The sequence below is a fragment of the Botryllus schlosseri genome, chromosome 9 (assembly GCF_051294905.1).
Source record: "Botryllus schlosseri isolate E-star chromosome 9, Bs_hap1, whole genome shotgun sequence".
In the NCBI taxonomy this organism is placed as follows: domain Eukaryota; kingdom Metazoa; phylum Chordata; class Ascidiacea; order Stolidobranchia; family Styelidae; genus Botryllus; species Botryllus schlosseri.
In genome coordinates this window covers 6,416,163-6,430,500 of record NC_137244.1, presented here as the reverse complement: position 1 = coordinate 6,430,500, position 14,338 = coordinate 6,416,163, and the positions used below count along the sequence as shown (strand labels likewise).

The window sequence follows — 14,338 nt, the reverse complement described above, 5'->3', positions numbered from 1 at the left end:
AGGGGAATTCCTAGTGAGTGAAGAACATGTATTACCAATCATTGCTTACCAGCATTACCCTGATTGGAATCGCTGGCCTTTTTGCCTGATATATCAGCGGAGCAGCGATGATTTTAAGTTAAAGTAATTTAATAAAAAATAATTAAAAAAATAAATATAGTGTGAGCACAGGACACCGATTCCAAACAGGAGCATTACTACCTGCAGCCTGTATAAGTATGATTTTAGCAGTGATAATTATACGCAAATTTCATGGTTGAGTAAGCACGAAATCCTCATTCTTCATACTGCTGCGATTGCTCAAGAACCGATCAATAAAGTTATATTAATTATATTCTATTCTACTCAGAATTGAGTACTTTAGTTGTACATGATATTGCAGAGAAATCTGAGAGGGTGTGAAGACGAATTGAAATATTATTTGGATGTTGACTCGAATTACTGATAGTCGGTAAACCCAGAAGCACCCTTGCAAGCATAATGCACAGGCAATAAATAAAGGTACTCTCTGAGCATGGCAATAATTATCTACTGAAACACATTATCATATAACGAGTAGAATAATGGCAAAATCAGATAATCACTGAATTAATATAATTAAAATTCATTAAAAAATGACCTATTTTGCATTATGCACCATATTATATTTTTAACCATGTTGCTGTCAAATATCAATAATAAAACTATGTTTCGTGCATTCTAGTTGGAAACAGCTTTCAAATGACACCTTGCTTGTGAATTTTGGTTTAAATAGAATTGCACCAGATGAGTTGAAAAATATCGTTATGCATCACCGATTTTAACATATGCCAATTTTGAAATCGCGTTTTGAACCTTGACCCAATACTGTAGAGCGGGGATATTCGTGGTAAGGGAAGAACATGTACCAGCAATTATTGCTAAATAACATTCAAACCTTTACTCTACGTAACCTCTGAGCTATATCAGTTACAATCATACACAGGTTTTGTGTTACCAAATTTCATGGTTGAGTAACCACAAAATCATCATTTTTCAAACTGCAATAACTCGAGAGCCGTTCAACGAAATTGTCCGAAATAAATTTCGTTGTACTCAGAACTAGATACTTTAGTTGTATGTAGATTTAGAGAAAAATCTTGAGGGGGTGTGGAGACGGATTTAAAAAATATTTGCATGTTGACAGGGAATTACTCAGCTGCAATTTATTGAAATTTCTACAAGACCAGCTGCCGCGGCTGCTATACCTGTTACATGGCACGATGTCTTCATCGTCGCACTTGCTCGACGCGATAAGTAAGTCACGCAGAGAACGAAACTTATACACATTTCCTTCATAACATCGGCTGACAACTATCTAAAATTCGTTCTCTGCGTGACTGCCTAATCGCGTCGAGCAAGTGCGACGGTGAAGATATCGTGCCATTTAAGCAGCCGCGGCAGCTGGTCTTGTAGAAATTTCAATAAATTGCAGCTCCATTACGGTGGCGTTCTGAAGGAAATGGCCGCAGCCAAAAAGTTTTGTTCGTTTATACGTTCAATTTGAGACCACATCATTTTTAGAGCGCAGTGTCCCTTCAAGCTTGTTTAATCGATGGCCGGTCATTATTTTTCCAAGTGTTTTTACTTATAGCTACAGGTTTGCAGCTGTAAATATTTAGTATAACATGAATGGATACTGGTTGGTGGTAATTCCCTCGAACTTGTTGTTTTCGCAGAAAGATGTTTGCGAACTTAGCGACCCATCTCTCCAGATGGTGGGTTTCACCATTTCAAGCAACATGCAGGATGCAATGGTTGAGCTATCTACTAAAATAGCTACATGCCATACACTGTCGCATTCCACGAAAACAAAACATGACGACTCGAAATTAAACAACAGCTGCTCGATCAAATTCAAAACGAATTTCCAAAAAACCGATGAAGCTAGTTCTAGGTGAGAAACAACTAAATATTTGGGAGAAAATGACTAATCCGCAGCTTGCAAACGAAAACTAGTGTTGTGCAGCTCGGAAAACTGCCGGGCTGCTAGAGCTACAAGGAAAAATATAAGTTCAACCAGGCGCAAGACTGAAATTACTGGTGTTCATTTGACACATTGACAATCTTGCACAAGCAACATCAATTATTTATGAGCAAGGCAAATACATTTGTCTGGTAGGCAGGAAGGCATATTAACGTGTGATGAGTAATGAACATTCCCCATCATTGCATGGCAAAGAAGACAGCAATCTTGTCTTTTCCATCGCATATTTGCAAGTTCCAATTTTCGACTGAAATATTATTTGCCTTTTCGAGAGGGGGCAACTTTGGAACAAAACCTCCGAAGGATGCAGTCTCAAAATGTAAGAACAATTCAGATACCGCCGGTACCAAAGCTGACACAGTAAAAGCAGTGGGTTTGATAGGAGTGATCAGAAAAATCGTGAATCATTTCCTATCATTTTGTGAAAAATGTGCTAAAATTATTTTAGAATTCTTTGAACATTATTGATGAGATTGTAAGGCCGAACGAATAGTGATGTCTTGATGTGGTATTGATTAAAAATACCCATGGGTGTCTTTACCAAATTATAATGCAGGTTGAAGCTAGAAATATATAGTTACCACGACAATTTTCGCAATTTTCACAACTTTCAAATTTCCAAATGGAGAGCGGAAGCCTACCTCGACTTCAGCTATTTACATGACATCATACAATCAACAGCCAATGAATCAATTCCCTCAGTAGGGGAGGGGAAGTTAGACACATACCACAATACAATACAATTCACATTATCTGAGAATAGATAGCCGAAATCCCCTTGCAACGTTGCAGATTTGTTTCGAAGCCTATTAGCAAAAAAATCAATAATTCATGCTTGAGCGCACATGACAGAAATCAAAGCTGGCACTGAATAATTGAGCTCGTGATTTGCAAAATCCAGGAACTTCATGTGGTGGGAAATGCAAATCAAGAATTCAAGATGTTTGCAGATATAATTTATAGGCCAGTGTCATCTCAAACTTGCAAGTATCTAAATTTTCACCTGTATTGCAAGTATTGGCTGATAATTGCAAAATAAACATGCATAGGTTAACACGCAACCCAATTCAGACATTACAAACCACTGCAAGAAAGTTATTACATGGAGAAAAGAGATGGAATACCATAATTTGAGAGCGATTGCATTAAAACAAGTGAATTAGGCTTTTAGACCGAGTTTTTTTTTATTGCGTAGGAACCGTTAGCTTATTGAGTCTGCATCAGCATTTTGGCTCAACGCTAACCTGACGAGATGAGTGCTTATTGGGGAAGTCACAGTATACCAGTTTTATAAACTTTTGACATATCAAAGCTAATTTGAGGATTAATATGAAGACCGATGTAAGATTTGTCATAGAAAACACACAAGATGCAAAAACGACAACCAAAAAATTTACAAGGTGTAAAATTAAACACTGATTTATAATGAATGCATCCATAATTACAGTAAACAAGAGAATGCTGTGTCCAGCTAACTCAAAATATTATGACATGCACCATGCTACCAACTTGAGCTAGCTTGTTAGGAGGAAAATAAAACGCTAAATCACCAAGCCCACGAGCTATCAGCGAAACTACATTCAGATTTAGAATAAACTAGAACAGTGGTTCCGAAAGGTGACATTATCGCCCCCTTGGGAAGATTTTGAGAAGGGGGCGAAAACAACGAATGGGTTGATTGTGAGACGAAAATAGTAGAAAGTTGAGTGAATTTTATTGATAGAAAAGCGACTCAATGCTCGACTCATTCCAGCATGGAGGGGGGGGGGATGAAAAGGAAGGTCGGGAACCACTGAACTAGAGGGTATATTCATTACAAAGCGAGCTAAATTACTTGATCTCTCTGAACCAGAACTTTCTCTTGACCGCCTTCGTCTTGATGACTGAGCTATAGTGCAAATAAGTAGGGATGATTACCCTGAAAATCTAGTCATATGTCATAATAATCATGATACTAAATTGTGACACACGCATTCACATAAGTAAGAGGGTGACAAAATCAAGCAAGGTAAATTGACGAAACTGTTGTGGTAGATTGTTATGATATTGATCAAGTGATTTCAGCAAATCGACTTTAAATTAATCCGGGTGAACGCCATTGCAATGGAGGTTTCATATTAGAAGTTTAATTGAGAATTGGAAGATATCAGTATACTTGCTTAGCTCCACTCGATTTTGCATATGCTCACAGAATATATTCTTGCTGGATGGGGTAAGCTGGTCCCCGGGGCATCTATGCCAAGTTTCAAATTTTCATCACCAATCTGATTCAGCTCACCCATTTAAATTATTAGAAATAGACAAAATGAAATATCTTCAAAGTTAATGAACTTTGCTAATGATGTAACAAGGTGTTCTTTGAGGTACTGTGGGCAATGAGCATGTAGCTGATAAATTCTGACGACTCAAAAAACGTTCCAGCTTGTAACTACAACTCAAATTCTCAAAGGAGGTAAGCAAAAAAAATAACATGAACAATAACGTGATATTTGCTTTCAAATTCTCACAAAATCACAATACAGTGGCTTTTACTCCACATAGGTAAGCCCTACCATGCAAACAAGGAGTATTAAGCAAACACGATTTTCTGTAAAACACCACCAGTATGACTACAGGTCAGCTAAGTAACAGAGCCTAACCTCAAAAGTTTATTCAAATATTGACTGCCGTAGTCATTTACAATGCTTACAGATAAATGTGCAGCAGCTAAAGATCATGTGTGACATCGGATCTGTCATGTACATCATCAAAATTGTTTCAAAGGACATAAAGGTTGTGTTGTGATTTCAATAATATGAAATACTAAATGAAGCAACAAGGTTTCCGCTATATAGCCTGTTATTCTAAATTGAATGCAAGCAATTTATGAAGCTTTGCGCTGAAACAATTGGATTAGATCAAAATATTACATAGCACAAGCAAGAACTATACCTAGTATGTGGTATGTATCGTCTCCTTTTTCAATCTTACATAAATGGGAAATTTCGCCTGATACCTATTTTAAGATCATGTCCAAAATAATACGTCAGCAAATGCATAATTATGACCACACTGGTGCCAGACAAACTAAATATGCCAGTGTGGAGGCAACGGGAGGTTATGTTGACAAGACCCTTCTTCAATATTATACAAAACTATCATGGGACAACATGCTACAAAAGCGTAGGCCGACATTGACATTCTGCTGCCAATTACAATCGAAGTCAGATACCTTGCGATATAACCCATGAATCACAAGCCGTTGACCAAGAGCTGAGTTTATTTTCATACAATAGCGATCAGAAATATCATTTAACACCACATGATCAAAGGACCTCGCTAGCATGGAATAAAATATTTGCCGGTCAAAACCGTGCTATACCATCACTAGCAGCGTAAGCTGCTCCAGTGCTCATGCCTCAGGGCAACTTTCGTCAAATGACAGAGAATTTTAACATTGTAAAAGTACCGAAACATACTGAAAAGTAAACAAAGTATCTAAGATGCTTACTGCTAGATGCCTCCGACGGAGTTTGACTTTGACTCTCCATGGCAGTCGGTGTCGATGGCGGTGGCGGTGGCGTGGAATTTGCCGGCGCAGCGTTGGATGGCCTGTGTTGGATAAAATCAACATCATATTCAAATCGCACCTTAAAAACTGCTAGCATCAGGAATTTGGCTGAAGGCCATGCAGAATGACACTTTATTTACACGAGTTTGGCTCTCATGTCATGTCAATGAGATCACAGATAAGGCTGAATTGTGGTATATCATGGAATACGGTCAAATCTTTCCTTTTATTGGAAAACCGGTCGAAAATTACCAAGTCAATGCACATTCACTCTGATATAGACACACAATCTACCAGACCTAGGTAAGCTAAGTTATAAGTCCAAATTATTAAGATTTGAAGACAAATTGATTTTAGGTCTGCGAATGCGAACGCTTTCATAGACTAGCATAATAATATAGACACATACTCGTGTTGTGGAGGTGCCGTTTCCATAGAGGAGGGCTCAGACTCCTCATTGTGATCTCCGGCCTCCGCTAAATCCTCCCACTGGCAAGTAAAAACAGATTGTCAAATCCAACTGGAACATCACTTTCGTATCAGGGTAAGACGGACAAAGTTGTGACACCGTACAACATGGCTTCGTGAGGAAGCTAGATTACATAATACAAGGACACTGATTCCGGGCATTGCCAAGGTAATGGAGTCAACAATGCAACTTCCGGCATTGACAGGTCAAAAACATTCAAGATTTTATCAAAATTGTAGCAAGAGGTCAAAAAAATTGTCAAAATTGTTTACAAAGTCAAAATTTTTTGCAACCTGCATTTCATTTGTATCGTAGATGTTTGCAGTATCGGCGAACCTATCATTTGATATTTTACAGCTCGTAGCCTAATTTATAGGCCTACCATTGTGAATAATAAACGGTCAAATGGAACTAATAGGTTGACTTGGTGTTATACTCAACGTACAGCCATATCCAACTAAAGCAAGGCTGCGTGGGCATTGGTTCTTATATTAAGAAGCGCATGATGAAAAATTGTGATGTAGACAACATTGTCAGAATGAAGCAACACGGTATGTCACCAGCAGTGTACGCACAACTTCAGTGTTGTCAGCCAACAACTGCTGCTGTTGAACGTTCTTTCTCCATTCTTGGCAAACCACTTAGTAAGGACAGACACTTTCTACCCGAGAATGTAGGAAAGTATCTTTAGGTCTAGATATCGTCAAAACGAAGTTTTTTTCAGGCAATAATTTGTCGGTTGTGCAGTCAAAAAAGTTTTTTTCAGGTCAAACTACTACACAAAAGGACGGACAGTTCCAACCAGAAATGAGGATAAGTAGTATGCCCAAATTCTGACATTGTGAGCGACAACACCTAATTTACCTAGATGAGGTGAAAATTTAGTCAAAATTAGGTTTTTTAAGGTAAAATATTTCAAAAATCGCCATGGTGATCACTGATCACGTCTTCACAGATACATCATTCCCAATAACATGCGTAGTTTTCAATCTTTGCGCCCAGTAACAATCACTCACCGAGCCATAGTTATCACTTGATTGCTGCCCCCGATTCACTTCTTCGCTTATATGCCTTCGCTGCCGGAACTGTTCGGCCGCTGCTATCGCACCCGGAGTACCGCTAGGACCCGCGGCGCTCTCATCCGGAGAACTACTCGAATTGGGAATCCTACGAGACTCCGACCGGGTGCCGTTCGACATGCTGCCTCCCGACGTGGAACTTGGCAGACTGGCGATAGAGAAAGAATGTTACGTCTGCTCAAACAAGCTTGGTCTTGTCACACATGAGTATACCGGCATGGGTTAAAGTTATGGTTCGAGATAGGAATAGGCAGAGTAATAGGCAGGGTTGTAATGAATCGAGTCACGATTTTCGGTCACTCGAGCCATTTTTTCAAATGCGTAAAATGGCTCAATTCGACTCGAGTCAATTTGTGTTTTGACTCAACGTGTACTCGAGTCATCGTGCATGACTCGAACCGAGACTCGAGACTAGGAGAGTCAAAATAGACATTTCATTGTAACTGCGAAGAATAGTAAAGTCGTCTATCAGTCCTGATACTTGGAAAACAGGGCCAGAAACTGTTAGGACTGAGGAAAAAAATGGGATTATTGAACTGACAACTGAACAGTGAATACAACGACTCGAACATGACCGTCTACTCACGGACTCGAGACTCGAACTTGACTCAATACGGAATTGAAAACGACTCGACTTGACTCTAGTCAAAACTATAAAAGTACGATTGACTTGTGACTCGGAACTTTGCGACTTTGCTACAACCATGGGAATGGGTCAGGGTTCGGATCAGTGCACGGATTGGGTGGGTTTGGGGGTTATAAATTCCATGTGTCACATACTCAAATGTTATGGAGATATGAGCAGACGCCACGTGAATATCGTTTCACCAATAACATAGATTCAAAACCACACTTTGAAAGAAATAATTTCCTATAGCTGGCAGATGAGACAGACAGACATTAGCTGAGCTCGAGTTATGGCTAAACTGCAAGTCCATTATAAGTTTTGTCCTTATTTTTTACTATTTTTAGGCATCGACTAGACGGCAATTATGGAGTCTTTGATTTGCAGTATGGCTGTTTTCAACTTTTAATCCACGCCGTTGGTATCTCTGGTTATGAATTTTTTAATATTGTATCAGACTAGGTCACTAGGTCTGTAAAACCACCAAAGCAACCTTACGGGTCTGCATAAAAAAAGGCCAAAAACCACTAGCTTTTCTCTTATTATAGCCAGGACCAATTGTCAGCTACACACATGCGAAGACATATGAATAGTAAACTTACGCCATTGGTCGATTCCATTGCGTTCTCCTGGTCTCGTGGTTCACAAAGTACGTCCTTCCCAGATTGTCCTGCCTCTCCTCCCAGCCGGACGGCATAGCGGTTTCACTGCCTTCCACAATCTCCCAATCGTTCTAAAACACAACGCAGGGTTTACACCAAGCTGAATCGAAAATTCAAAGCAAATTTAGAATCGAGGTCTGACGAAGTTTGTCTTCCGCGTATAATGATAGCAGATTTGTTCAGTAAATACATAATTCTAATTTTTGTAAGTACTCAAATAGTTTTTGCCTACTTGCACTACTTACTAGAGTGGTTTTAGTTTTTGAATAACTGACTTCTACACGAGTATCAACGATGAATACTTTGACCAACTCTGCGAATTGCCACGAATAAAACACAGGCGCATTGTAACTGGCTGACATAATTTCGCAGAGGGCGAAAAGTTGCATCACATAACAGGAGAAGTGTCGTAACATTTTTCATCGGTAGACACGAAATGGGGACATTGGTTTCTTGAATTTAATTCAAGCCTGTTACGGGTCGACCTATACTACAGAGTAAAACTTAGTAGTATAAAATATTTCATCTAGGATTGGCTGTAGGCATATATATTCAATAGCCATTCAAAGCATACCTAAAAGTGTTTCAAATAGCGTTAAATAGTTGCTTCATTTGTCAGGACAACCTTATAAGCAAAAATTACTGCAAACATGAAAAGGTGGCTAGATCTATAATAAATAATTATAGAATTCGCCACCGTAAATAGGCCTGTCATTTTTTCAAACGGAAAATTTTGTATGCCTACTATAATAACTTTGCTGCTACTGGTTGGAATTGAGCCAAATTTGTTGGGCATTGTTTTTTCAGACAACCTTACAATTTCATGGGCTAGCCAGTGAAATTCAAAAAAGTTTTATTTTCATTTTTATTAAATAATTTCAGAGTTTTCTACTACAATAACTCCTTCACTGGTTGGAATTGAGCCAAAATTGGTATGCAGAGTTTTCAGGTAACCTGCAAATTTCATCGAGTACCAGTAAAATTTGAAAATAAAAATTTATTTCCGAACAGCTTTGAAATCTAGGTTATCAAATGCCACCATGTCTAGCAATAAACAAAAGAAGCAAACAACCAATGCAAATGAATATTCGATTCAAATCTATCGATGGCTATTCACCTCTTGCGATTGCGATTCTTCATTCTGAGGAGTGGAAGTGCCGTCGTTGACAAACGTTAACTTGAGGCGTAAATGACCTTTCACCCTCGATTTGGAACTGTTGAAAATAGAGCGCACGTTAGGAAGACACAAACGGACAGCCCGAGTTTAGAACGTGAAAACAATACCGGCTTCCAGCATATGTATAGGCTATAACCGGGCCTATCTAACCTGCATCAACATAATTTTTCTATTCGTTCATGATAAATAGTTGAATTAAGCTGCTATGTGGTTAACAAAACTGAAAAACAAACTAAAGTTGTAAAATGAGTTTCATAGCTATTTCTCTATTTCACAATTTAATTAATTACGAAGCAATACATATGGTGAAGTGTTTCATTTACAAAGGAGATGAGATAGAACATGATTTAACCACAATAAGCCATGTTTCAAAAAGCCTCATACACAGCCAGCAGCCTATATCTTTCATATTTGCTCTTCAAGTAGTTCAAAGCAAAGCAACCACTACAAAACCGACTGGGTGTGCGATGCGTAGTCAATTTCCAAGCGAATTACAAATGAAAAACAAATCAAGAAAGCATATGAATCATACAAATGAAAATCCATAATCCAATGCTAGCAAACACTAATCATGACAGCTCATTGATTGAGCATTAGGGTTGTCCAAAATTTGGAAAATCTTACAAATCCCCCGTTGTAATGTCTTATTATATAGATTATTGATCAAAAACGACACTGAACCTGAAAGAAGCTCACAGGAAGGCCGCTAAGATTTCGTGCAAAGCGTTTGAAAGTAGCTGCCGAAGAACGGGCGTGCCACCGACCATAGAACGGCGAGAAGACTAGTAATCACGAAACCACGGCTCTTGATTGGCTAATCGGCTATGCTTCAATGACCACGACAGCAGCAGCTTGCTGATTAGGTGATCAAGGAGTCTGCTACCAGCGGCGATTCTGAAAGCGCATTGTATGTAGGCTGACAGATAATGATTTAGGATTGATTCAGGGTATGTTGAGGTACGAAATACATGATGAACAAACAACAGCTGCTTCACAAAAACGTCTAAAGCATGACTGCTTTATTGTGAAGGAAGCCGCCGTAGCCTATATGCCTTGTTTTCAACGAGGGAAAGCATAGGCGCTTATGCAAGTGGCGACGGATTCCTAGTTTCAGAAAGGATATATAAGTATTGAATACATATATAAAGCTTAGCAATGACACTATAATTTGTGTGATCTTATTGGGCTCAGGTTGTAGTACATAGTTGAAATTTTGAAAGCTCTAAGGATCGGCTGAATCAGCGGGTTATGTTGGGCACTTGTCAGATGCTTCCATCAAACTGTATTCACTTGCAAGTGTTGTCAAAGTCCTTGATGATAACGCAGAAAAGAGGTGTAAAACTGAGCACAGACTATGCTTGATATGATATACAAACTATGCTGGTTACTGTGCACTATGCAGCATTGTCTGTGCTTACCTTTACACCCCTTTTCTGCGCGATAATTAAGGACTTTGACATAACATATCCAGCATAGTATGTGCTCACCTTTACACCTCTTTTCTGCGTTATCATCAAGGACTTTGACAACACTTGCAAGTGAATACAGTTTGATGCAAGCATCTGACAAGTGTTAAGCATAACCCGCTAATTCAGCCGATCCTTAGAGCTTTCAAAACTTCAACTATGTACTACAACCTGAGCCCAATAAGATCACACAAATTATAGTGACATTGTTAAGCTTTATATTTGTATTCAATAATGATATATCCTTTCTGAAACGAGGAATCCGTCGCCACTTGCATAAGCGCCTATGCTTTCCCTCGTTGAAAACAAGGCATATAGGCTACGGCGGTTTCCTTCACAATAAAGCGGTCATGCTTTAGACGTTTTTGTGAAGCAGCTGTTCTTTGTTCATCATGTATTTCGTACCCCAACATACCCTGAATCAATCCTAAATCGTTATCTGTCAGCCTACATACAATGCGCTTTCAGAATCGCCGCCGCTAGCAGACTCCTTGATCACCTAATCAGCAAGCTGCTGCTGTCGTGGTCATTGAAGCATAGCCGATAAGCCAATCAAGAGCCGTGGTTTCGTGACTACTAGTCTTCTCGCCGTTCTATGGTCGGTGGCACGCCCGTTCTTCGGCAGCTACTTTCAAACGCTTTGCACGAAATCTTAACGGCCTTCCTGTGAGCTTCTTTCAGGCTCAGTGTCGTTTTTTATCAATAATCTATAGAATAAGACATTACAACTGAGGATTTGTAAGATTTTCCAAATTTTGGACAACCCTATTGAGCATACATAAGGAAATTCCACATATCAACTAGTATTTAACTAATTATATATCTATCATAATCCAAAGCAGTACAAGCAAAATATAAGATACCTTCTTGGTCGCAGTGGAAACTCTTTATATGGTGAATCATTGCCTGCTTCTTCTAACTGAAATGAAAAATAAAAGTGTGGCAATTCACATATGCATATAATGTAACAAACATCATTTGTTTTGTGGCCAATAACAGATTGTGTATACGATTTGCAGTATAATGAACTTTTCCGAGCATGTACTGGATAGAAGATATATCTTTCTTATGAGCAAGGTAGGCTCTTTCACAACATTGAAATCCACTACTGTTATGTAAATGACACAAACAATATTTAAAGACGAGACCAATCAATAGAAATTAGCATATAAATCCAGGCTATAATGTCCATTGGAAATCAGCTGTGGCATCTAAATCTTCTGCAAACTATATATATATGATATTTAAGTAATCGATAGCTGGATTATGATGAAATAAAGCTTGGGCAGTGCTTACTAGAACAAGAGTTTGTAACGAGTTTGAATATCAACAGTGAAATCAATGATAGAAAACAGAATGTAACACATTATATATGATAAATAATATAATTCCATTTCTACAAGCTCACCGAAATATAAGTCTGGTTTATAGGAACGTCCACTTGTCCCAAAAAGTCGTCACGTGTCTGAAAATAGAATGGAAGTGGTGTATTGCAAAACCAAACAAGCATGGGATGGCATGAACAGCATGTAAATTGTATGATGCTGGGATTCAATTTCTTGAATTCTAATCAAGCGAATCAATGACTGTAAGGTAAACACTATGTACATTCAAAGCCTGCTGCTATGAAACAGATTTGCAGTCTTTAGATTCAAAAAATTAAAATTGAAACACATACACTTTACCTGGATTTGGGTGGAATTTAAAACGATATGGCAACACTCAATAATGGAAGCCATACGCAAGATCGGGTATTCCCCTAAACCGAAACTCAAAAAACGAACGCCAAGCGATTTTTCTTGATCAGTCATGGAACAAATTGGGTGAAAATACGGGCAAATTACTCGAGTGGGACGTAATCCGGATTTGTTACGTCACGCGATGGAGGGAACAAAACATCACATGACGGATGACGGCATCGAGCTCGGCATCACGGGACATACCCTTACAGACTGCGGAAAGTTACGAGAGATTTACATAATCCAGTATAGTGAATCATATTACTAGCCATAAACTCGCACTTCGACGATGCGTGTTGTTCGGCTACTAGTCTAACAGCATGATCTGAACGTTGATAATAATGGTCTGTTAGGGGAGTGTTGCCACACCCACACCTGTAAATATCGCGCAGCGGTTACGTGCTCGCAATTATGATTCAAGGCCGCGCTGCGGTCTGTAATCGCGATATAAATGATTTTGAAAGTCGGTCAAGTTGCGTATGCTGTCATTCGTTCGTGTATTGATATCACGCCTGGTCAGCTACATAATTATACCTGCACTACTGATAACGAAATACCGTTAATCTAATTCCAATATAATTTGTTGAATGTTTCTTTGCTCTAATTCTAATGTAATTTGTGATATGTTTCTACTCTATATTTTCAATTCCAATCTAATTTCTGATGTCCCTGTAAATTCTACGGAAGAACCGTATGGTGCGCGAAGAGCCTAGCTTTATGTAAAAGTGTACAGACATTTGCTACTCTCATGGTCATGATAATGGACCATTGTTCAATATGAATTGAACTTGATGCAACGTCCAAGTTGCCGCGAATTTGGTAATTCTAATTTTAATGTGGAAAAAAGTGTAGGGCCTACCTGTAATTCTAATTCTAGTCTACTTTGGAAAAATTGTGTAGCTATAATGGTAATCTTAATTTGGAAAAAAATGCATTATTCTAATCTTATTTGAAAAAGCTGTAAAGTCTGGTTGCTACATTCATCAGTGCACGTTGACGCAATATCGCGATAAGATGACACATTGTGACAGATTGTTCTCAGCGTTCTGCTGCCGACGCATCAACCAGAAACTGCGCGAATCTCCGCTTCAATACATAATCATCGCGGAATCAACATGAATCCTACTTCACCCGCGTGAAACCGCAACGCACGAGACGACGCTACGTTAAAAGACGAGTTTTCCGAGCGCCATTCTGACGAACCTCGCAGAACTCGTAAATCGGCGCGTGAATCCTTGTACAGAGCTGGACAATTATAACATTTTCGGCTATCACAAAGCCATCCAAGTCCAATGTTTAGCACAGGGCTTCCGATATTTCCATCGTACACAGATGCTATTTGCGTCGGACTTCGGCCGTAGCTGATTTCAGCCACGTTCATCAAGAATGCGATCTGCACTGATCGCTAAGAAGCATTACTACATACAGAACACTGCAATAGTTTTATTTGCTATCGAAGAAATTCCACGCGGTCAGCGCAAGCCGAGACAGGCTACGGTTACGGGGGGCCTTCAATTCCAGTACAGCCGATCGTGGTACGAAAGCCGAAATCTATGCCTTTAGTGA

General features: G+C 39.1%; 1 protein-coding gene across 4 annotated transcripts in view; it reads right to left on the bottom strand.

Moving 5' to 3' along the window:
• Window positions 1-14,338, bottom strand: part of LOC145446929 (E3 ubiquitin-protein ligase NEDD4-like) — a 41,299-nt gene that overhangs the window by 19,787 nt on the left and 7,174 nt on the right. For 2 of the 4 annotated variants that reach the window (XM_080325304.1, XM_080325305.1), the window contains exons 5-12: window positions 12,442-12,498; window positions 11,897-11,952; window positions 9,508-9,604; window positions 8,331-8,461; window positions 7,041-7,251; window positions 5,965-6,044; window positions 5,496-5,596; window positions 3,840-3,893 (exon numbers count right to left, since the gene is read on the bottom strand). In XM_080325304.1, coding sequence (XP_080181430.1) covers window positions 3,840-3,893; window positions 5,496-5,596; window positions 5,965-6,044; window positions 7,041-7,251; window positions 8,331-8,461; window positions 9,508-9,604; window positions 11,897-11,952; window positions 12,442-12,498 — 787 coding nt within the window. The remainder of the gene's footprint in view (window positions 1-3,839; window positions 3,894-5,495; window positions 5,597-5,964; window positions 6,045-7,040; window positions 7,252-8,330; window positions 8,462-9,507; window positions 9,605-11,896; window positions 11,953-12,441; window positions 12,499-14,338) is intronic. The other 2 variants (XM_080325306.1, XM_080325307.1) reach the window with 1 other exon arrangement.